The 24,702-nt window shown below is 41.6% G+C and overlaps 1 protein-coding gene across 1 annotated transcript in view; it reads right to left on the bottom strand.

The window, feature by feature from the left end:
* The window catches only part of XPNPEP2 (X-prolyl aminopeptidase 2), a 45,278-nt gene extending 20,981 nt beyond the window's left edge, over nucleotides 1-24,297 (bottom strand). The window contains exons 1-13 of the mRNA XM_075834519.1: nucleotides 24,218-24,297; nucleotides 23,201-23,265; nucleotides 19,753-19,863; nucleotides 18,576-18,639; nucleotides 14,480-14,584; nucleotides 13,756-13,842; nucleotides 12,490-12,636; nucleotides 10,998-11,099; nucleotides 7,836-7,917; nucleotides 6,568-6,763; nucleotides 6,153-6,242; nucleotides 4,939-5,048; nucleotides 3,305-3,382 (exon numbers count right to left, since the gene is read on the bottom strand). Of these exons, the coding sequence (XP_075690634.1) occupies nucleotides 3,305-3,382; nucleotides 4,939-5,048; nucleotides 6,153-6,242; nucleotides 6,568-6,763; nucleotides 7,836-7,917; nucleotides 10,998-11,099; nucleotides 12,490-12,636; nucleotides 13,756-13,842; nucleotides 14,480-14,584; nucleotides 18,576-18,639; nucleotides 19,753-19,863; nucleotides 23,201-23,265; nucleotides 24,218-24,278 (1,298 nt within the window). The 5' untranslated portion in view covers nucleotides 24,279-24,297. The remainder of the gene's footprint in view (nucleotides 1-3,304; nucleotides 3,383-4,938; nucleotides 5,049-6,152; nucleotides 6,243-6,567; nucleotides 6,764-7,835; nucleotides 7,918-10,997; nucleotides 11,100-12,489; nucleotides 12,637-13,755; nucleotides 13,843-14,479; nucleotides 14,585-18,575; nucleotides 18,640-19,752; nucleotides 19,864-23,200; nucleotides 23,266-24,217) is intronic.
* Between the last annotated feature and the right edge of the window lie 405 nt (nucleotides 24,298-24,702).

Raw genomic sequence — 24,702 nt, 5'->3', positions numbered from 1 at the left:
ATGATGCTGAGAATTGATCACTACAGAACAGGAAGGGTCAGCCTATTATGCATGGTGGATCCTGTGTTATCTATATATAGGTGTTACCTATCAGTTTAATCCTGCCTGTGATGATAATGACTGCTGAGAAGTGATCTCTACAGAACGGGTGAGTCTATTATGAATGGTGAATCCTTGGTTATCTATATATAGGTGTGACCTGTAAGTGTAATCCTGCCTGTGATGATAATGAGATGATGCTGAGAAGGGTCATTGTTTTATGAATGGTAAATCCTGTGTTATCTATATATATGTGTTACCTGTCAGTATAATCCTTCCTGTGATGATAATGAGATGATGCTGAGAAGTGATCTCTACAGAACAGAAAGGGTCAGTCTATTATAAATGGTGAATCCTGTGTTATCTCTATATATGTGTTACCTGTCAGTGTAATCCTGCCTGTGATTATAATGAGATGATGCTGAGAAGTGATCTTTATAGAACAGGAAGGGTCAGTCTATTATGAATTGTATATCCTGTGTTATTTATATATAGGTGTTACCTGTCACTGTAATCCTGCCTGTGATGATAATCACTGCTGAGAAGTGATCTCTACAGAACAGCAAGAGTCATTCTATTAATGGGTGGTTGATTCTGTGTTATCTATATGTAGATATCTTTACATGGGTGTTACCTGTCAGTGTAATCCTGCCTGTGATAATAATGAGATGATTCTGAGAAGTGATCTCTACAGAACAGGAAGGATCAGTCTATTATGAATAGTTGATCCTGTGTTATCTAAATATAGGTGTTAGCTGTCAGTGTAATCCTGCCTGTGATGATAATCACTGCTGAGAAGTGATCTCTACAGAACAGGAAGGGTCAGTCTATTATGAATGGTGGATCCTGTGTTATCTATATATAGGTTTTACCAGCCAGTGTAATCCTGCCTGTGATGATAATGAGATAGCTGCTGAGAAGTGATCTCTGCAGAACAGGAAGGGTCAGTCTATTGTGAGGCTTAGTGGCCAGAGTGAAAACGGCAAGATTTTAGTAAAATTTTCTAATATAGATGGCATAGAAAAAAAAAATTGTTAAAAATATGTTCAAAATAAAAATGTGATTTAAACAATGGGTGTAAGTTGAACCTACTGGTCCTCAGTGAAAAAAATGTAACAGCCCCCCCCCCCACGACCATTTGCCATTTACAAGAATGGTGTCTTCTTATGTGGCAAAGGGGCTTTTGAGCAACTGCTACCTTTTTTTCTCCTTATAGCTACACCCCTATGGTAGTTATTTTAGAGGCACATGGAGTCTCTCTATATTGTCTGAATAGACATTAAAGCAGGATATGTGAGCATTATGGTAGGTGCACCGAATGGAGGTTAATGGGACTCTTGTGGATCACTATAGTCTAGTATGGTAGATGGAGCTGCAAGCAATCTTTAATGAGGCTGTGTCACCAGATTATAAATGTCCTGTCTCCTACATAATCTGATCGGCGTTGTAATGTAGATAACAGCAGTGGTTTTTATTTTGAAAAATGATAATTTTTGAGCAAGTTATAAACAATTTTAGATTTATGCTAATTGCTTTTTTAATAGACAACTGGGTGTGTTTTTACTTTTTACCAACTGGGCGTTGTACAGAGGAGTGTATGACGCTGACAAATCAGTGACCAATCAGCGACCAATCAGCGACCAATCAGTGACCAATCAGCGACCAATCAGTGACCAATCAGTGACCAATCAGAGTCATACACTTCTCATTGTTCCAGCCCAGCTTCTTTCACCGCACAATCACACTGTAACAATGGGCTGGAACAATGAGAAGTGTATTACGCTGATTGGTCACTGATTGGTCGCTGATTGGTCAGCGTCATACACTCCTCTGTACAACGCCCAGTTGGTAAAAAGTAAAAACACGCCCAGTTGTCTATTAAGAAACAAATTAACATAAATCTAAAATTGCTCATAACTTTCTCAAAAATGATCGTTTTTCAAAATAAAAACCACTGTTGTTACCTACATTACAGCGCCGATCACATTATGTAGGAGATAGGGAATTTATAATGTGGTGACAGAGCCTCTTTAAAGAGGCTCTGTCACCACATTATAAGTGGCCTATCTCCTACATAAGGAGATGGGCGCTATAATGTAGGTGACAGCAGTGCTTTTTATATAAAAAAACGATCTATTTTTACCACTTTATTAGCGTTTTTAGATTTATGCTAATGAGTTGCTTAATGCCCAAGTGGGCGTATTTTTACTTTAGACCAAGTGGGCGTTGTACAGGGGAGTGTATGACGCTGACCAATCAGCATCATGCACTCCTCTCCATTCATTTACACAGCGCATAGGGATCCTGCTAGATCCTTATGTGCTGTCTTATACTTACACATTAACGATACTGAAGTGTTTAGACAGTGAATAGACATTCCACGGAATGTCTATTCACAATCTCTGCACTTCGTTACTCTGTCTGTGGTAGTTACAGCAGAGGACGCGTAATCTCGCGAGATTACGCGGTAAATGACAGGTTACAACGAGATCACGCATCCTCTGCTGTAACTACCATAGAAACAGTAAAGAAGTGCAGAGATTGTGAATAGACATCCCGTGGAATGTCTATTCACTGTCTAAACACTTCAGTATTGTTAATGTGTTAGTATAAGACAGCACATAAGGATCTAGCAGGATCCCTATTCACTGTGTAAATGAATGGAGAGGAGTGCATGAGGCTGATTGGTCAGCGTCATACACTCCCCTGTACAACGCCCACTTGGTCTAAAGTAAAAATACGCCCACTTGGGCATTAAGCAACTCATTAGCATAAATCTAAAAACGCTAATAAAGTGGTAAAAATAGATTGTTTTAAAAAAAATAAAAAGCATTACTGTCACCTACATTACAGCGCCCATCTCCTTATCTAGGAGACAGGGCACTTATAATGTGGTGACAGAGCCTCTTTAAAGTACTTTACAGTAAAACAGAGGAGACTGTGTGTATTCCCCCTCCCCTCTGCTATTGTCAACTGTGGAGTCCTGCCTATCTAGTCTCCAGCAGCACAATACAATCCTTGTAAATTGACCCCCAAATCCCAGTTAGTGACTCTTCTGATAATGATTGTCTATTCTTTAGTGCCTAGTGTGAAAATGAATATACTGGAATTCATCTTCATCTTGATATCTGTAATAAAAATTCGGAAAATTTCCCAAAAAATTTCCTAAATATATATATTTAAAAAAATGGTAAAAGTAAGTAATTTTCTGATGAAAGACGTCTATTAAATTAATTTGAAGTATTAGATGCATTTCTGCATTTACCTGTAGTGCGGCAGAGCTGCATTGAGGCCTCCTGCAGAAATAGTATCAAAACTTGGTCCTTTAAAATATTGTTGTTTCCTAAAAATGTAAACAAATTAAAATGTTTGCCATGATTTCACACTTTTTCACCAGAAGGAGAGGACGTGCGACTGTAACATCCAGGACATTTTACTTCCAGCTCAATACTTCAGGTGACAGACGGATGAGGTAAAGTCGCCTGTTAGTGCAATTTTGGCACCACTTACAACAGTCACACAACAGTCACACAACAGTCATACAGTCAATGGGCGTGCATGGAAACCAAGCAATGCTTAATGGTTGTGTGATGTTTTCCATTCTTTTTTATTTCAGTGTGAGTCTAAATTGTGTAACTGTTGCATCATGTGATCAGCGCTCTCAAAAGTATAGAGAAGGGAGGAAACCTCCAGCTCACCGGTTCTGCGTCTCCAAATACCTCGCTCGGATCCCACGGTGTGTAGTACAAGGAAGAAGGAGAGATGATCCAGCGCTGAATGGAGTTTAAAAGGGAAAGACTGTTCCCACTCTTATTGGCAAAAATATTTAAAAATGAAACAGAGACGCAGTCTCAAGGCAGAGAGTAGTGCGGGTAGATACTCGAGCCTACGCGTTTCGAACACGTGCAGTGTTCTTAATCATGGCATAAGATGTAGACATCTTATGTGATAATTAAGAACACTGCACGTGTTCGAAACGCGTAGGCTCGAGTATCTACCCGCACTACTCTCTGCCTTGAGACTGCGTCTCTGTTTCATTTTTAAATATTTTTGCCAATAAGAGTGGGAACAGTCTTTCCCTTTTAAACTCCATTCAGCGCTGGATCATCTCTCCTTCTTCCTTGTACTACACATCAGCGCTCTCACTCGGATGTTTCCGTATCTCCCATAGAGTTGCATGGAGCGGCGGTGCTCAGAGACGTAACTTAAAGAGGCTCTGTCACCACATTATAAATTCCCTATCTCCTACATAATCTGATCGGCGCTGTAATGTAGATAACAACAGTGGTTTTTATTTTGAAAAACTATCATTTTTGAGCAAGTTATGAGCAATTTTAGATTTATGATAATTAGTTTCTTAATAGACAACTGGGCGTGTTTTTTCTTTTTACCAAGTGGGCGTTGTACAGAGGAGCGTATGACGCTGACCAATCAGTGACCAATCAGCGTGATACACTTCTCATTGTCCCAGTGTGATTGTGCTGTGGATCATGCTGGGCTGGAACAATGAGAAGTGTATGACGCTGATTGGTCACTGATTGGTCACTGATTGGTCACTGATTGGTCAGCGTCATACACTCCTCTGTACAACGCCCAGTTGGTAAAAAGTAAAAACACGCCCAGTCGGTCATTAAATAACTAATTAGCATAAATCTAAAATTGCTCATAATTTGCTCAAAAATGATCGTTTTTCAAAATAAAAACCACTGTTGTTGTCTACAGCACCGATCAGATTATGTAGGAGACAGGACACTTATAATCTGGTGACAGAGCCTCTTTAAAGCTCCAAGTTACCAATAATTTGCACTAACAAATAGACTTCAATTTAGTGCATTTAACGACTTCTCTTAGCCACGTCACTTTCTCTCTCCTCTTTCTCCCATTATCTGGAACACTTACTCTCGAAGCCCGTCGACATAATTGGCTCCACTTATTTCAGTCACTACATCCTTTGGGACATTTTTCTCCAACCAAACTAAATATTCGATGACCGCCACAGCGTCCCGGATCTAAAAGACAAAACAAAAAGCAAAAAATAAGCGGATAATTAAAGTGTAACTAAACTCTCCAAAAACTTCCGACATGTCATCGTGACATGTCAGAAGTTTAGATTGGTGGGGGCCCGAGCACTAAGACCCCCACCGATCGCTAAAACAAAACGCCAGAAGTGCTCGGGTGAGCGCTGAGCAGTTTAGTTTCTGATCGGCTTTTTCTCAGAAAGCCTAGCAGTTGGTGTACGGGCCCATAGACTTTCCATTGAGCCCGTACGCCATACACCAATTGCTCGGCCAACCAGAAACCAGACGGTTCAGCGCACACCTGAGCAATTCTGCCGCTTAGTTTTAGCGATTGGTGGGGGTCTCAGTGCTCAGACCCCCACCAATCAAAACTTCTGACATCTCAGACGTTTTTTGAAAGTTTAGTTACCATTTAAGGTTACTGATTAGCATTCATGTATTAAAGCCAGTAATGTGGGGGGGGGGGGGGGGAGTACATGGAGCAAAGTGCGTCTCAATGCAAAAGCCAAAATGTGGCCCCCTACTGGTGCTGGTTCATGATAACACAATCTCCTATCCTGGGACAAATGGGCTCAGAAATTATTGCCCCCTCAACATCTGACCAATGTTTTTAGGAGAGAAGGTCAGTATCCACCCCCTCATTTGCTTGGTCAAATTGCAGTAATTGTGGAGGAGGGGAGCCCTATGCAGGTTCTCACAGCCCATAAGAAAGGGGGATGAGCTGAGGCCCTTCATTCTTGTGGACCCCATAGCAGCTGCATGGGTGGCCTCTTTGGTCCTACACCAATACAAATACAAATTGTGCTCCAAGTATTTGGATTCAGCAAGTAATAAATATGGCATGAATTCTCAAGTTCAGGTTGCACAGTTATTCCTCAGGCTGCTCTAATGTCAGTCTGACCCTGTAAAGGGGTTTACTTTTTTACGGTATAGTCAACTAGACATATAGTCCCCTTGAATTCAGAGAATGGGTCAATCCTGGTGCCGAGCATCAGTGAAGTGGCCAAGCATAGGAGGCTCGTTACATGTACACAGCACCTCTGAGTGACGCAACGCATTCCTATGGACCACGACTGACCGCAGCCTTATACTCACATGACATTGCTTTAATAATTGTTGTTCTTTCTCCGTTTTCACGGCTTTCGTCCTCATGATTGGAGAATATTCCTCAGACACAAGTTTGGTCTGAAAAAAAAAATAATTAAATGGTAAAAATGTAACTTTCCCCAATGTTTGCTTCATATTTGTAATTGTTTGGCTGCTAACGCCGTGGCTCCAGCTGTATCCAGTATACGAGAGATTTGGGCCATTGATTGGAATAGACTTGAACGTGGTGTCAGATTTTCAGTAACAGAAATCCCTGGATCGTATTAAAGGGGTCCGAGCTCCGTAAAGCTTTTTCATTTTGGACATCAGTGGTGGTCCCACATCGTAGACTCACATGTATCGGAGAGGTGAGAAGATCATTTTACCGGATTACCCCTTTATTGATCTCTACTGCTGGACTTACCTGTGGAATAACTTCATAAACTCCGTAATTGGTGTATCTGGAACCAATCCATACTTTCACATTCCCTTTCACGTAATCTGTCACAGTTTCCCGCACTTTCTCATACTCCAGGATCTGAACGCACGTCAATCCTGGACAACTTGTATTTAAGTAGGTACGAACGCTGCTGGAGATCCGGCTGACATTCACAAACAATCTGCAAGACCCAGGAATAACTCAACATTTGCAATATAATTGCTAGCTACGGTAATTTTGAGTTTTTCCCCGTATGCCACGCCTATTTATATAAGACACGCCCCCAAACTATGGCCCCACCCAGTATACTAATATTGACCTCAGACCCTCTAAACAAACATAGACCCCAGAATCCCTAAATATTGTATTTCAATCCTTTACCATTTTCAAGATCTCTGCATGTTGTCAGTGAATGGGAACATTCTTGTTTACTTCCTGAGACTAAAAACGCATTCTGATGATTACTGCTCACATAGGTGGACAACTCGTTATATGAAATAGCATTGGTACACTGTAACTGTCTTGAACCTGTGTGGGCATCATTAGGTCTCAAAAAGTTTTCAACCACATTTACTGACAGCAAGCAGAGATGTTGAAATGGTTGAGGAATTGTATAAAAGTAAATAAGGAAGTCAAATAACTGCAATTTAGATACAACAGGGTTAAAACTTTGGTATAAAGATCTAGTGCACTTCAATAATAAGTCCTGACTGTATCATAGCTGTCACAAGAGAACTGAAAATGATATTTCACACACCCTAAGACTCCCTTGAATCAATATAAATTTGAAAGAATATCAGCCAATCACATTGAGGGAGGGGCGCTACTGTCATGCGTTTCTTAGCCGTTGCCGCCCCTGCCTTTGCCCCGTTGCCGCCCCTGCCTTTGCCCCGTTGCCGCCCCTGCCTTTGCCTTGTCTTGGATCTGCCAGTCTTTAGTCTTCAGGGGCCGGACAATAAAAAAGGAGGGTCTTTAGTGAACCCACCTATTGGTGGTTGCTCTGGGTTGGCTGCATTCATGCCCTCATCCTGCTCATACTATACCCGCCTCTATAATGGCAGTACTCTAAAGGCTTAACAGTGTGATACCGTCCATGCAGCATTGGAACAGAAAATCTGGAATAAAATACCCACCCCCAAACCCCCTGAATACAATCTTGATGGAAGTGAGATTTCACGCAGCTCATGACCTCACGGTGACAGTGACCTCTATCTGTAACGTCTTATGTAACAGGTCATTGGTGACATCACTACCTGATGGAATCCGTGGTCAGCAGGGAGTATGAATAGAAGAAAGGATTATTCGGAATATCCTGTCCACGGAGATTGAAAAGCCCTGCAAGAAACAGAAGAGGATGGGTCATTTATTATCCTGCGCTGTAAACTTGGACTCTCCGGTAGATCACTGCATGGAGGGTGCGATTCCTACCAAAGAAATGTTTTAACGTTTTGTGGATGTTCGCAAGATCATGGTGTACGTACAGATGTAACAGAGCTGAGTTTGTCACTTGGCACAATGTCTAGCAATATCATGATGTGCTATCTGTGAGTTTCCAAAGGACTGCAAGTAATCCCACTGCATTATATGAAGATTCAACATTGTAAAATGAAAAAATCTTTATACTTTGTGTTTCAATGTCACACCAATTTTAAGATATCTGCTTGCTATCACTGAATAGGATCATAATTGTTTACATTCAGTGGCTGATATGTATTAATTCATTCTCTCACAGATGAGGCTTTGTTACAATGTATCAGGGGAGCTAAGAGTCTGCAGTCCACAGAGTGTACAGAGAATTGTCCAGACTAGGGGTTGGCAACCCGTCAATCGCGATCTGGGGAGCATTACTTATGGGGACCCTCTGGAGAAGCATTATTACAATAGAGAATCCTACGAGGGGCACTGTTACTTCTGCGAGCGCTGTGGGGATCATTAATATTAATGGGGGTAGTGAAAGGAAGAATGATCACTTATGGGGGTACTCTGGAGGAGCATTATAACAATAGGGGGATCTATGAAGGGGGACAATTACTAATCGGGTACTGTGGGGGAGCACTATTACTACTGGGGCACTGTAGTGGAGCGTTACAATGAGGAACAACTTTATTAGTAGGGACACTCTGGTGGGCACTATTACTAATAGGCTACACTGGAGAATAATTATTAGAATTCAGGGGAACAATGGGGGACACGGTTAATAATGGGGCACTGTGGGGGAGCACTATTACTAATATGGGCACTCTGGGGGGGCATTATTACAACTGAGGGCACTATAGAGGGCACTGTTACTAATTGGGTCAATGTTGGGAAGAACTCTTACTAAGGGGGAGGCACTATTACTATTGAGGGCAATATGGGGGGCACTGTTACTAATGGGGAACTCTGGGCTAGCGTTTTTACTATTAAGGCCACTATTACTAATGAGGGCACTGTGGGGAACACTATTACTAATGGGGCTCTCTGGGAGAGAATTATTACTATTTGGGTCACTGTTACTAATGGGGTCACTCTAGAGGAGCATTATTACAATTGGGGCACTGTTACTAAAGGGGCACTGTGGGAGGGCATTATTACTATGGGGAACTATTACCTAATGGGGGCAATCTGCTTCGCACAATTATTTTTGGCAGCACTGATTGAGCACAATTACTGTCAGGCTGTATGGCACAAATGTCATATCTGTATGGCACAAATATTTCTGCAGTACCCCCCCCCCCACCCTTGGGACACTGGGCAGCACAGCAATATTAGGGGTAGCAGCAGGGTGACATTGTTAGGGCACCGGAATAGGGATTTTGTGTTGAGAAGGTGGGGAGGATAATGGAAAAGTGAGGAACCTAAGATATCTGGAGAACAAATGCGAGTCGAGTAGTGTCTGGAAGAAGTAAACATTGTGGTCTTGGCTGGTGGAAAAGATGAGAAAGTGAAAATGTCCCCATTTAAAAAAGACGCCACCTGTGAGTTACTAGATGTATGTGTTGTGTTTTTTGCCTGTGACTGTGTCTGACCATTGCTGGATTCTCCTAAATGTTCTGTAACATTAAATTCAATTAAAAAAAGTAATATTCATCCATGGACTGTATCTTTTAAGACCCTATCAACGCCCCTGAGAACTTACATATTATACCCCCCATGATCCTGTTACAACTCGGTACCAAGTAGATCTTAAGACCCTCCCAAATCACTACAGTAGATCTCCACCTCACTAAGGCTGCCCACCCCTGGTCTAGACTGAATACAATGGTAGCAAATCCTCAGCTGTGAGAATGATTAAGTGTTTACAGGTGTTCAGCCTCAAAATATAAACAAGAGGAATTGTAATATGCAGTAAACATACACAATATATATTTGTGTGCCTTACATAATGTGGTTCTTTACTTTGGACAATTGCTACTTGTGAGAACGGTCCCTTGGCAATAATCTAATAACAAAGTGTTCTCTGGCCGGAACCCCAGTGATCAGCCGTAATTTGTGGAGAACCCTGGCAGTAAGTGATTAATTTCTCTGCAGCTCCACCACAGGAGAAATTAAGTATTACACAGTGTCCATTCATATCAATGTGTTGTCTGTGTAGGACAGAGAGACAGAGAGAGACAGAGAGAGACAGAGAGAGAGAGAGAGAGAAGAGAGAGAGAGAGAGAGAGAGGGAGAGAGAGAGAGAGGAAAAAGGTGACCTTTTTGTTTTTATCCTGTACATTCCTTTTAACGCTTTGTATTAATAAACAAAAACCTTGGTTTGTACTTGTCCACATTTTGGGCAAAACTCCCAAAAGTCCAGACTGATTTATTGTCTTAATTTATATGTTTCTCAAAAGCTGAGCTCCCTGTATATTATATGATGGGAATGACCTTGGAAGATAAACCTAAGAGGTTACAATAAGAAAGGTAGAATACTTCGAATTTAGCCAAAGCTCCCAATAACGTGAATTCTTGGCATAACCAGAGGGAGATTGTAATAGCATGGATTCATGGTGACATGCTACATTTACCCTGCCTATCACTTCCGATAAAGAAGGGGAAATATTTGATTTCCAGGACTTGGCAATTGCCATTCTAGCAGCAATGAAAACATGGTGCACTAGTACCCGATGCTCTGCCATTATGTCTTCCAAACCAATGTCTAGAATAGCCAATTCCAGGCAGAACGGCATAGATTCTCCTGTAATTTCTAGTATGAGGCGAAAGACCTCCCTCCACATTTCCTCCACCTTGGGACAGGACCACCACATAATCAGGGGTGGTCCAAGAAGACCCCAACCAAGACTCTGAAGGCTTCCATTGACTGTTGAGTCTACTGACCTATGACCTGTAGTCATGGCCAAGCCTACAGCATACTGTAGTGACGCCATCACCTGTATTATGGGAGGGGTGGGATTATTTGGGGTCATATTTCCTCTCCTGAAAGCAGTACCTACATGCAGATTCCTCCAGCGCTGACAGCAGGACGGCCGATGGCTTCTGGGAATGTTGTTCCATTTGTTGTCGGATATTAGTCACTTTTTCCTGCCAGGTGCTGCCTGAAAAAGAGGGGGAGACAAAGTGAGACGGACAACAATCTCATGATGCCAAAAACGGGGAAAAACTGCCGAAAATCACTGTACAGACGTCTGCAGAATACAGGAAATCCATTTTGCTGGTTGGAGCATCTTTCATCTCACTGCTGCCATTTGTCTCTTAGCACAGAGATGGATTCCAAGTGACGCTCAACTAAATTCCTGAGCAGATCTGTTCCAATGCGGAAAAAAAAAATGCCCATGCAACAACCTCAGAAATTACAAAAAGGTCAATTTCTTTGCCATTATTTTAAGGCCATTTTAACTTTTTCTCCCACATAGAAACATTTTTCAAAGTTGCGGCACAAATTGTTGGCGACCTTGTGTCATTGTCTAGCCCTAGTCTTGTCCACAAGTAAATATTACAAAAAGATCAGTACAACCAATAATATCCCACACAGGGGTCAGAAACCAGTCCTATACAGTCGTTCACTTTCCTTCTCTTCTCCATCCAACCCGGACCGACTTCTTCTGTTCACAATTATTTTCTGCCGAATTTGCTGCCCTCATTGCACCACATAGTAATACTGGATCCTTAGTGCCCCCGTAGCATTAGTGCCCCTGGTGTGCTCACACAGTAATAGTGCCCCCTGTGTGCCCCTCGCACAATAATGGTACCCCCCACAAGAGCATCTACAAAAAGGGGGAGTATTTAAAAATGATTCCAGCTATAAATAAGGTTTTGCGCAATCTAACAGAGAAATATCATATTTACTCATCGTACAACCCCTAAACTCCTCCTAAAGTAGAAACCAGTAGAATTCAACATTTCCCTGGAACCCCAACGCATGTTATGCCACATCACGGACACCAGGAGGAAGCTTTCAAATATTTTGCACTGTATATGCGAAAATCCAGGGACCCTAGAACACGTTTACATAGGACTGACAAGGGTGTAATGTATTATTGAAATCCAACATGCCCGATCCTTCTTTCCCCCGACATCTGCCGTCAGGGGACAGTCGGGACATCCCCATACACATTAGATAGTTGGCCGTTTCTGCCGAAATCAGAGGGTTGGCTGATTGTCCTCTAATGTGTATAATAAGCACCTTTATAACATTCACATTTTAGGGTTACCGTCTCTTTAAGTAGCAGAGGATACCTGAACCATTCAGATACATTGTATCTACATTAGTCTTTATATAAAATATCTGCATCTTATGTGTCATATTTATCAATAGGAGGAAGTAAAGGCCAGTAGTGTGCGCTGCCATAGTTGTGTGCCAGCTCAGCGTCATATGGCAGCGCCCCTCAGTATCCGCACTCTTATTATACCTGATCTTATGTCGTGTCTGCGCTGATATTCATGTGGGAAATGTCACATTGTAATAGCAGATTTTCTATTTCTTACCAACAAACTCATTGGGGATGAAATAGATCTCATTGTCCGGGAGAGGGGGGCGCAGGCTCCCCCACACTACATCCACCAGATTGTTGGGTATTGAACGTAGAATTTTTCCAGAATCCTGTAGTAAACTGTTAAAAAATTGCCAGTCATCTAGGAAAGATGTATAGAGAAAAAAATCAGCAATTGTACTTATTACAGGTAGTCAGAAATCTATTATATGTACCCCCTCCCTCTTTTCTGCACGCAGCCCGGCCTTCTGGGATGACGTTGCAGGCCATGTGACTTCTGCAACCTGTGATTGGCTGTAGCGGTCACATGGGATGAAACGTCATCCCAGGCGGCCGGACTGGAGTAGAAGCAGGGAACTCTGGGCAGGTAGACCTTATTTTTGTTTTTTTTTACTCTCGATTTTCGCGGCAGAATTTTCTGTGATTCCACCGCAAATATCGCAACACACACCACTTTGTTGTGGGTTTAAGCACCCCGTTGAATTCAATGTGAAACACCCGCAACAGCAGAGCGGCGATTACGCAGCATTAATTGCCATGCTACGGTTGAAGAAACCGCACCGCAGGTCAATTTATGTGCGTTTTTTCCAGCAGCATTTTTCCCCAGTGCGGGGACGAGATTGGTTGAAATATCCCCCACGCTGCTGCTACAGTAATACGCTGCGGATTTCTGCAATGAATCCGTTGCGGAAAATCTGCAGTGTTTACACCGTGTGTGTTCTTACCCTAAAGATAAGTAAATTATTATTTTATTTAACATGGAAAGTTTTGCCCTTATTTTAGGGGGTAAGAAAAGGGGCCACCAGACCATGGCAGCCGGTTCTTAGCCGCGGCACTGACGTTTCTTCCACAGTGAGGTCACCATTGCCGCCAGTGGTCGATTACCGCAGTCATGTGATGCTGGATAACATGGTTCAGTAGTCATGTGATGGTAACATCGTGAGACCCCCGTGACTCGACAGTGCCAAACAGGATAGTGTATTAAAAGAAAAAGTAAAGCAGAGCACTCGCCTATTTCCGTCAGTCCTATGGATAATTAGTTAGGCAGTAGTGCACACGCATGACCGCTGCTCCATTCAAACAGGAGACAGGGACGCTCGTTCTGGTGATCACTGGGGTCCCAGCGATCAAACCCGCAGTGAGCCAATATTAATCACCTATCCTGTGGGTAAGTGATAAATGATTTTGGCGGGACAACCCCTTTATCCTTTGTAGAAATGTTTGTTAGGGGTCGGAATATCCCTTTCAAGTGACAACATACCAATAGAGAAGAGGAAGGGGTCCAAGCCGATCTCATCTCCGTCTTTCAGTTCTTGTAGGATCCAGGACACAATGTTGGAAGCTGAGACTGGATATAATAGTAATGTCTTATAATACATACAACATTAATCAGAATAATAAGGCCACTTACAGAATGACCAGATTTTCATGTGGCTTCTGCACCGAAAATTGCTGCATTTTACAGTACATGTGGATGGGGTATTCAAAATCCCATATACACGTAGCAGAAACAAAATCTGCCCGAAAATCATATTTACATCTGCAGCACGCATTAATAATAATAATAATAATAATAATAATAATAATAGTAATGATAATAATAATAATAATAATAATAATACTATAACATAGTAATGATAATAATGAAAATAGTAATAACAATAATATTAAAAATAATAATAGTAATAATAATAATAAGAAGAATAATAATAGTAATAATAATGGTAATAATATTAATAGTAATAATAAGAAAAATAATAGTAATAATAATAATAGTAATAATAATAATATTTTTTTTATAGTAATAATAAGAAGAAGCAGAAGAAGAAAATGTTAGAAACCGCTGAATCGATTTCTTGAGGTGAAACCTCCCGGATTCATATAAGGACCTCTCCCCTTTATGCAGCCACATAACTTTATACTCTTATCATTTACAATAGTGGATATTTGATCCCATGTATAATATTAGCGGGTCATTTACTGACGTATCTTCTGAAGTTCCCAGTTACAGTCCATCTGCCGCTCCGCCTGGGTCCAGTACCGGCTGTCAGTGAATACGGCGGCCCTGGTCAAAGTGACGACTGCGGTACCTGAAACAACAGAACAAACACACTATAGAGGCTTCAAGCCAAGAACAAAGCCAGTCACTGCGTCATACATGATATCAGCCACCGTTGTTCCATCGTTTCCTATTCTGTGCGAATTTGAAAAAATAAGAAGATTATGGATAACGTCATCTACGTTAAGAAGTACAAGAATATCTAATGACAAGAAACATGCAGCATCTTCCCACATCTCTGCAGCAGGACCGCACAGGACGGCATCTCAGGGCTCCAGGGATAATAAGCGAGCGGCAGATCAGTGGGTGGGAATGGCGCTGCTGTCACTCGCTGATTATCTTTACTCTAGATTTACTGGAGTTTTGGCTCAGGATTACATAACCGGTGAGACCACTGGGGTCTATTTACAAATTGTGGTCGTATCGCTTTTTTTGACGCAGTTTTAGTGAAGACGCTGCAAAACCGCAGCAGTTTTGCTGTGGTTTGCAGCGATTTGTCCAAAACTGGGTTGAAAAAACACAATATGACCACGTGTGAATAGAGCGTTAGGCTGGGTTCACACGTGGCGGAATTTCACTTAAATTCCGCTGCGGACACTCCGCAGCGTTAATCCGCAGTGGAGCCGTTTCTGCATTGACTTCCACTTCTATTTAGAAGTGTTCGTTTAGACGATGCGTAACATTCCGCTGCGGAGCATAGGCTGCGGAGCGGAATTTGGTGTCCGCAGCATGCTCTGTCTGTTGCGGAGCAGTGGCGGACTCATGGCGGAATTTCTCCATTGACTTCAATGGAGATTCTAATTTCCGCAATGAAGTCCGCAGCTGTCATGCACATGTTATGTGTGCTGCGGATGCGTCTTGCTTTTTTGCCATGACATTTCTTCATTCTGGCTGGACCTATGTATTTCTAGGTCTACAGCCAGACTGAGGAAGTCAATGGGGCTCCCGTAATGACGGGAGCGTTGCTAGGAGACGTCTGTAAATAGTCACTGTCCAGGGTGCTGGAAGAGTTAAGCGATCGGCAGTAACTGTTTCTGCACCCGGGACAGTGACTACCGATCACAATATACAGCAACCTGTAAAAAAATAGAAGTTCATACTTACCGAGAACTCCCTGCTTCTGTCTCCAGTCCGGCCTCCCAGGATGACGTTTCAGTCTAAGTGACGGCTGCAGCCAATCACAGGCCAAGCACAGGCTGCAGCGGTCACATGGACTGGCGCGTCATCCAGGGAGGTCGGGCTGGATGCCGAAAGAGGGACGCGTCACCAAGACAACGGCCGGTAAGTATGAAATTCGTTTACTTTCACTAGGGAAAGTGCTGTCCCTTCTCTCTATCCTGCACTGAATAGGGAGAAGGGAAGCACTTTTCCCGCAGTCCGCAGCAGCTAGTCCGCATCAATTTACTGCACATTTTGTGCAGATCCGCAGCAGAATCTGCAACGCAGATTCTGTGCGGCATTGATGCGGACAGTTGCGGAGGAAATCCGCCACGTGTGGTCATGCCCTTAGGGTATGGCCCCACGTGGCGGTTTTCTTCCACAACTGTCCGCATCAATGCTGCACAGAATCTGCGTTGCAGATTCTGTTGCGGATATGCCCAAAATGTGCAGTAAATTGATGCGGACTAGCCGCTGCGTATTGAGGTGAAAGTGCTTCCCTTCTCCCTATTCAGTGCAGGATAGAGAGAAGGGACAGCACTTTCCCTAGTGAAAGTAAAACAATTTCATACTTACCGGCCGTTGTCTTGGTGACGCGTCCCTCTTTCGGCATCCAGCCCGACCTCCCTGGATGACGCGGCAGTCCATGTGACCGCTGCAGCCTGTGATTTGCCTGTATTTGGCTGCAGCCTGTGATTGGCCTGTGATTGGCTGCAGCCTGTGATTGGCCTGTGATTGGCTGCAGCCTGTGATTGGCCTGTGATTGGCTGCAGCCGTCACTTAGACTGAAACGTCATCCTGGGAAGCCGGACTGGAGAAAGAAGCAGGGAGTTCTCGGTAAGTATGAACTTCTATTTTTTTACAGGTTGCTGTATATTGTGATCGGTAGTCACTGTCCAGGGTGCTGAAACAGTTACTGCTGATCGCTTAACTCTTGCAGCACCCTGGACAGTGACTATTTACTGACGTCTCCTAGCAACGCTCCCGTAATTACGGGAGCCCCATTGACTTCCTCAGTCTGGCTGTAGACCTAGAAATACATAGGTCCAGCCAGAATGAAGAAATGTCATGTTAAAAAACCAATACGCTCCGCAGCACACATAACATGTGCATGACATCTGCGGACTTCATTGCGGAACTTAGAATCTCCATTGAAGTCAATGGAGAAGTTCTGCAATGAGTCCGCAACCAGTCCGCAACAGACAGAGCATGCTGCGGACACCAAATTCCGCACCGCAGCCTATGCTCCGCAGCGGAATTGTCCGCATCGTTTAAACGAACCCTACTAAAAAGCAGTGGAAGGCAATGGAGAAACGGGTCCGCTGCGGATTAACGCTGCGGAGTGTCTGCAGCGGAATTCCAGAGCAATTCCGCCACGTGGGGCTTTGCCCTTACAGTTTTCCAGGGCTTGTCACTCAGATGGATGATGACCCATGTGGACTCTGGAACGGGGGCTTATTGGTCGCCACCCAGCTTTCCTGATACGTATGTGACTCAGAAACGCCTGAATGCAACAGTTTACAGCTTGACAGAAGTGAACGATTCAAAGACTAATATTTGATTGTGACTTTTTTATATATTTTCGTGGGGCTGGTCTTTAAAAGAGTGGTCTAATCTTCATAAATTGTATAGTGCAAATACCTCTGCTTGCTGCTAGTGAATGAACACATTATTTACAACCAGAGGCTGAAAATTACAAATTTAACGCTTCTCACAACTGAGCGTTTGTTACAATTATTTCAATTCCAGACAATTCTCTATAAGCTAAACAGCCAGGATTTTTAATTGATCCATTTTACCTATACTTATACATTGTTGCAAAGCCTCAGAACTGGAGAGCAATGTTTGCTGCTGTTACTTTAAATAACGCACAGAGGACTAGACACTGACACTGATTAAGAAAAGTTTTCAGCTTTTGAGGTTATCCAAGAATGTTTCCATTCAATTACAGCAAATAGAGATCTTAAAAATTGAAAAAGTAATTCATACACAAAGTATATTAGAAAGTTACAGAACTTTTCATTATGCAGTGATACTGGAGAACTTTTTTTTAGAGATTGTCTCATTGAGAGCTTTCCTAACACTTCAGCCACTTTATTACAGTGATAATAGGGGGTTACAGCAGTCGGACCCCCACCAATGACAACTGTCTATTAGATTGCATGTAAAGGACTGATATAGTGCACGACTACTGGAGAATTGTTAGGGAGATAAGGGGGGTGCACTATGATGAGTTATAAAGAGCAAAGGGCCCACATATTGGTCTTGATCGGGGGACCCCTGCCGTCAGTGTACCCCGCCCTGGATGTGATAACCCCCTTTAAGTCATTGGTTCTTTTGTCGGCTATTCCTGGAGGATGATGTAATATCACTTTCTAGATCAAAAGACCTCAACCATCCTGATACATTGTAATAAAACAGATACTTCACATTAGATACTTTGTTACTATCAGAACATTTCCTTTTATGACAGTAACATTGACTTTGTTTATTGTGCAGATTATTCGTCTCTCTGTGAATCATTCACCATAATGAATGTCCCGGGTTCACACAGGGGAGTGTCGTGTTGGTGACATTGTACAATAGTAACGTATGTGGAAGACAAAGCAACAGGGCAAATATGTCGTTCACCGGTCGTAGGATCAGATCAGACCCTCTCCATGATTCTCTGTTATTAAAATTCAAATTTTTTGGGGGATAAATATTGATGTATATATATATACCCCTGCATGAGGCTCGTCATGTGTACAATTTTGATAAATTTGGCACGATTTACTCCATTTTTCTGACTGGTAAATTTATACATCTTACGACACTACAGATAAATCTCCCCGATGTAAAGAACAAGGTTTTAGATTTTGTACCTGAAGATCCTGTAAAGCCGGTCAACCATTCTCTCCGTTTTTCACGGTTTGCTGTGTATTCGCCCTGTTCATACAACGTTAAATAAGATTAAAAACAAAATAACTTTATATCTGTACTCAATAAATGTCTGATACAGATCAAATATAATAAATTCCTCTTCTCTCCATTCATTCCCTCAAATCATGACGCTGCCCCTGTCACACACAGCCCTGTCCTCACTAACATCATCACATGAGTGGAGGTCACTGCTCCAACCAAGACCAGTGCACTAGTCTCCTGAAATACTCTGCGCTACTGGTGAACCCACCTCCTTCCACTATGTGATACTCAGGGCACATTCAGACGTGGCGGAATTGCTGTGGAATTCCGCTGTGGACAGTCCGCAGTGGAAATCCTCAGCAGTTTGTCCATTGTTTTCCACATCTTTTTATTTACCTTCGTGCAGACGTTGTGGAAAACTCCGCATGCGGACCACAGGCTGCGGTGCAGAATTTTCCCTCCCAGCATGCACTGTCTGTTGCGGAGAAGAAGCGGAATTTCACTGTGGATTTCAGCCTTTGCAATGCAAAAACTGAAATCTGTGGCAAGTCGGCTGTGATATCTGCAACGTCTGAATTACCTGTCACATATGCAAATGTTGGTGCAGATTCATTGCGTAATTGCCCCAAATCTGCACCAACATTTGCAGCGGAAAAACTCTGCCACGTCTGAACGTCCCCTCAGTCTGTAAGCTCCCACAAGATCAGCACACTCCTCTCCTGAAATACTCTGTGCTAATGTACTTCTTCCACTATGTAACTCTCAGTCTTTCACTTGTCCATTCCCCTCCTCACATCATGACACTACCCATATCACAGATAGCCCTGTCCTCATGAACATCATCAATACATGAATGGACAGGTCACTGCCTCCCACAAGATCAGCACATCCTTGTCCTGAAATACTCTGTGCTGCTGGGATAATCCCCATGATATGGTTAGCTACAGGGACTTCTATTATAACTGACTACAATACCGGGTACCCGCAGATTAATAAGCCCAAGTACCATGGAATTTCCTTCATCATCATCATCATCATCATCATCATCATCATCATCATCATCATCATCATGTCTGACATTTACACATCCAGGCATCAATTGCTAACAACCCAGACAGATCCGTCAGTTCTTCTCACCATGTGCGGGTCGGTGGCTGGAATAATGTAAGCAGAGATGTTGTTTGTTCTCATTTCCTGGCGAAGTTTGTTCAAGTCTTCAGTAGATATTTTTGCAGTTGGTGGAATATACTGGACACAAAATACAGAAAAAAAGGAAACTATGAGAACGAGAAAGAGAAGGAAGAAAAGAAGGAGACAGAAGAGATGATGGAGAATGATAAGAAGGAAAAGGAAAGCGAGGAGAATGAGCAAAAGGAGAAAAGAGGTAGAAATAGAAGACAAACAAGATGAGGTAAAAGGAAAACAATTTGGAAGAACACGTGGAAGAATATGAGAGAAGAAGAGAGAAGAACAAAGAGAAGAAAAGAAGAAGAAAAATAAGATAGAGAATAAGGAGGAATAAAAAACAGAGATGGAAACATTAAGGAAGGCGAATATGAAAAAAGTAGAAGACAAGGAAGGAGAACGAGAAGAAGAATAAGAAACCAGAGAAGGAGAACAAGAAGTTGGGAAGTGAAAAGATAAAAAGATGAAAAACAAGAAAAGAGAATACAGAATGAAAAGAAAAATGAAAAGAAGTATAAAGAGGATAGAAAGAATGAATAGAAAAAAAACAGGAAGAAGAAAAAGAACAGGAATAAGAAGACAGAAGTAGGAAAAGGAGAAGGGTAACATTGAGGAAGAGAACAAGAAGAAAACAAGGAAGGAGAAAAACGAGAAGAATATTCAGCAGGAAGAGCAGGAGAGTAAATAGAAAGAGAGAAAGATGAACGAGAACAAGAATAAGAAAGCAAAGAAGTAGAATGAAAGAAGAATAAGAAAAAGAAAACAAAATGAGAATGAGAAGAAGCAAGAGTAAAATAAGGAGGAGAGGTGGAAAAAACAGGGAGGAGGAAGAAAAATAAGAAGATGATGAAGAAAAAGGAACAAAAGAGAAGACAAAATGAAAAGAAGATGAAGTAGAAAAAAATACAAAATGAGAATGTGGAGAAATAGAAGAAACAAGAGTAGAATATGGAAGAGAGGTGCAAAAAAACAGGAAGAAAAAAAGAAGAAAGAGAACATGGGAAGAACAAAAACCCAGAAGAAAAGTGAGAAAAAGATTAAAAAAAAGATGAAGGTCGTTACCCCCAAATCAGTCTCCCCTGGCAACTGTCGCTGTAGTACAAATCAGCAGACAACATGCACTGTCAGGTATAGCAAAAGTCAGGGCCAGCGGCAGAGGTTCATCACGGGTCACAAGCAGGAGAACGGGGCAGGCGGCAGGAAGGATAGTCAAACGTACAAACAGAGGTCAATCACAGGAAATCCCAAAAAGTATTACGCAGGGAGTCACAGACTGTTCTTACTAGGATGAACCTAATTTCTTAGGCATTGGAGCATATTGGGCGGAATCATTTTATAGACTGGGAAAGCTGGATGGACCGCTGCAGAGGACAAGGCAGGAGATGAGTGGCGGTGGACCGCCAGTAGCAGAAATCCGAGGAGAGGAGCGGTGCTGGACAGGATACAGAAGATGCCAATTTTCTTCCCATAAAGACTCTTCTTGCATGCTATACAAGGACACCCTGAAAACCACCACACCAGGGTCGACACTGTCACGTTTCTCTTCCCTGGTGTCGTTCAGAAGTGTGCGCCATGTTTGAGAATGGGCCTCAGAGAAGAATTGCTCAGAACTTAGCACATTAGGATTGGTTCACATTACGTCTGACTAGTGCCATAGCCTGAGATCAGAATGTCACGGGGCGACTGCTGCAGGCGGCTTCCTCCATTCTCCACTGCCAGTCACCCCAGTATCGAGTCCTGTCAGACAATCTAGTTATAGGGATACAGTGCCTAACAACTGGACTTCAATAGGGTTGTCAAGCAGCAAGTCCCTAGCAACCAGTCCGTCTCACGTTACCTAGGTAATTTAGTAAGAGAACCCCCTACACGTCAACTGGGATTGCTTTACTACTTCCTTCAGTTTAGCCAATCGTCTCTGAGCTGCAGCCGACTGCGCTATTGATTCCGTCAAAAAAACGGAAACCTGACAGAATGGTGGAAAACAGAAACCATTAGCAATGTTTCCATCAATGTTTGATATCAATGGTGATGCAAATGGAAGCTAAGGTTTCCGTTTGCCTTTCCTTTGAGGGGTTCACTCAACGGAAACCTCAGACGGAACCCCTCAACAGAAAGCCAACGCTGATGTGAACAGGCCCTTATATATTGTATGTTGTATGTCATATATTGTATGTTGTATATTGTATGTTGTATGTTATATATTGTATGTTGTATATTGTATGTTGCATGTTGCATTTTGTATTTTATATATAGTGTGTTGCATGTTGTATGTGATATATTGTATGTTGCATGTTGTATGTTATATATTGTATGTTGTATGTTATATATTGTATGTTGCATGTTGTATGTTATATATTGTATGTTGCATGTTGTATGTTATATGTTGCATGTTGTATGTTATATATTGTATGTTGTATGTTATATATTGTATGTTGCATGTTGTATGTTATATATTGTATGTTGCATGTTGTATGTTATATGTTGCATGTTGTATGTTATATATTGTATGTTGCATGTTGTATGTTATATATTGTATGTTGTATGTTATATATTGTATGTTGCATGTTATATATTGTATGTTGCATGTTGTATGTTATATATTGTATGTTGTATGTTATATATTGTATGTTGCATGTTATATATTGTATGTTGTATGTTATATATTGTATGTTGCATGTTGTATGTTATATATTGTATGTTGTATGTTATATATTGTATGTTGCATGTTATATATTGTATGTTGTATGTTATATATTGTATGTTGCATGTTGTATGTTATATATTGTATGTTGCATGTTGTATGTTATATATTGTATGTTGTATGTTATATATTGTATGTTGCATGTTGTATGATATATATTGTATGTTGCATGTTATATATTGTATGTTGCATGTTGTATGTTATATGTTGCATGTTGTATGTTATATGTTGCATGTTGTATGATATATATTGTATGTTGCATGTTGTATGTTATATATTGTATGTTTTATTTAGCATGTTGCATGTTTGTTATATGTTGAATAGTGTATGTTGCATGTTATATATTGTATGTTGCATGTTATATATTATATGTTGCATGTTGTATGTTATATGTTGCATGTTGTATGATATATATTGTATGTTGCATGTTGTATGTTATATATTGTATGTTGCATGTTGTATGTTATATATTGTATGTTTTATTTAGCATGTTGCATGTTTGTTGTATGTTGAATATTGTATTTAGCATGTTGTATGTTACATATTGTATTTTAAATGTTGTATGTTATGTGCGTTTCGAGGGGGTGAGCAATATTGTTTATTAGATTTTTTCGGAGTACAAGACTTTCCTTCTGGATCCATAGATAATACATTACATACGGTTGATATGTTCTGAGGTATAAGGCACTAAGGTCTTACTGGGGGGTTGACCGTGCAGTTCCTTATGGTCGGGTCTCGGGGTTGAGGGACTCCTTTAGTAAATCCTGAAGGAAAATAAAAAATGAAGAGATTTTGGGTAAATGCAGAATAAATCTGAAGACGTATTAGAAATATTCAGGATTTTACAGCTCTTAGATGAGCAGTATAAATGTTCATCCCTCTCAGGAGCCCCCTCTACTGCCTGTCACTGTGGGGGACCCGGTGCGTTGTGTACTACATGATCCCCAATGAGCTTAATCATCCCTTTTTTGGGACGGATAGTCCCTACTTTTGATCTGTCCCTCGTTTGGACCTGGGAAATAGATTTTCATGAATAAACTTAATATATTTCTCTAGAAACGACCTGTCTGGTCCCTGACTCCACATTACACCCCATCTTGTATATTATTTCATCATTTGGTGCAATTTGGAATCTAAAAAATTCGATATTCAGATATTTTTTGTGCTCATTTTTTTTATTAAAATCTTTTCAAGTGTATAGACATGCAGGAAAAAATGGATCTTTCACATAATGAAGCACAAGATTCCATCTTCGACCGTTGCCGCATATTTTCACCACAGATTTGATACCTTTATTGAATTGGGTGGAATCTGCGGTGAATCCACAGCAAAATTGTGAAATCCGTAGCAACTTTCTTCCGGACGTTCCCTTACATGACTCCATAGAGGGGTTTGAGGTACAATTTACATAACCCATTAAAATATGACAATTATCTGTGCCAAATCACAGACTCAGCTCTGCTACACCTTTAGAGCTGCATTTGGCATGTATTAACTGTAAGAAATAAGTAGGCTTTGCTGCAGTCCTATGGAAAATTAACATAATTTGTGCCAAATGACTACACCAATATATGAGCGGTTATCATTTGATAGCTCTAAGAGATGAAGTATTAGGTTTTGTTGCAGTCAGCCACAGCTAAAACACCACAATATCACCATGACTTGTATATGCAACTACCTATTTTAGCTATTTAGCTATTGGCCGCACAAACCTACCATACTGGATGAAGAGGATGAGAGTGAGGGTCCAGATGATGTCTTTCATGTCCTCCCTCATTCCTTGGATTGGATCTGTAGTACGGAGAGAGTGAGAAAGGGAATATTGACCGTAGATTATCAGCTGTAGATTATACATCAATCGCTCCTCTCAGTCTCTCTCATTGGTGGTTCAGCACCGCCCAGCAGGAAAGCAGCCGGCCCACACTGTAATATCTCCAACTGTTTCCTGTCGTCTTTGACCCCCAACAATAAAGTAAAAAATTCTGACTTGTGAGATGAGGCTCAGTGCCAGTGCATAGTAGAGTTGAGTTTGTCAGGTGTAACAGAGCTGAGTTTGTAATTTAGGGTGTGTGTTATCTGTGGTGTTACATAGGACTGTAGGTAACACTACTACATTATTTGTACTCAAAAAGTTATCACTGTATGTTTTCTTTTGGGTTACATAGGACTGCAGGTAAAACTACTACATGATCTGTATGCAG

The sequence above is a fragment of the Rhinoderma darwinii genome, chromosome 8 (genome assembly GCF_050947455.1).
Source record: "Rhinoderma darwinii isolate aRhiDar2 chromosome 8, aRhiDar2.hap1, whole genome shotgun sequence".
Lineage (NCBI taxonomy): Eukaryota > Metazoa > Chordata > Amphibia > Anura > Rhinodermatidae > Rhinoderma > Rhinoderma darwinii.
This window is presented reverse-complemented; position numbering and strand designations above follow the sequence as displayed.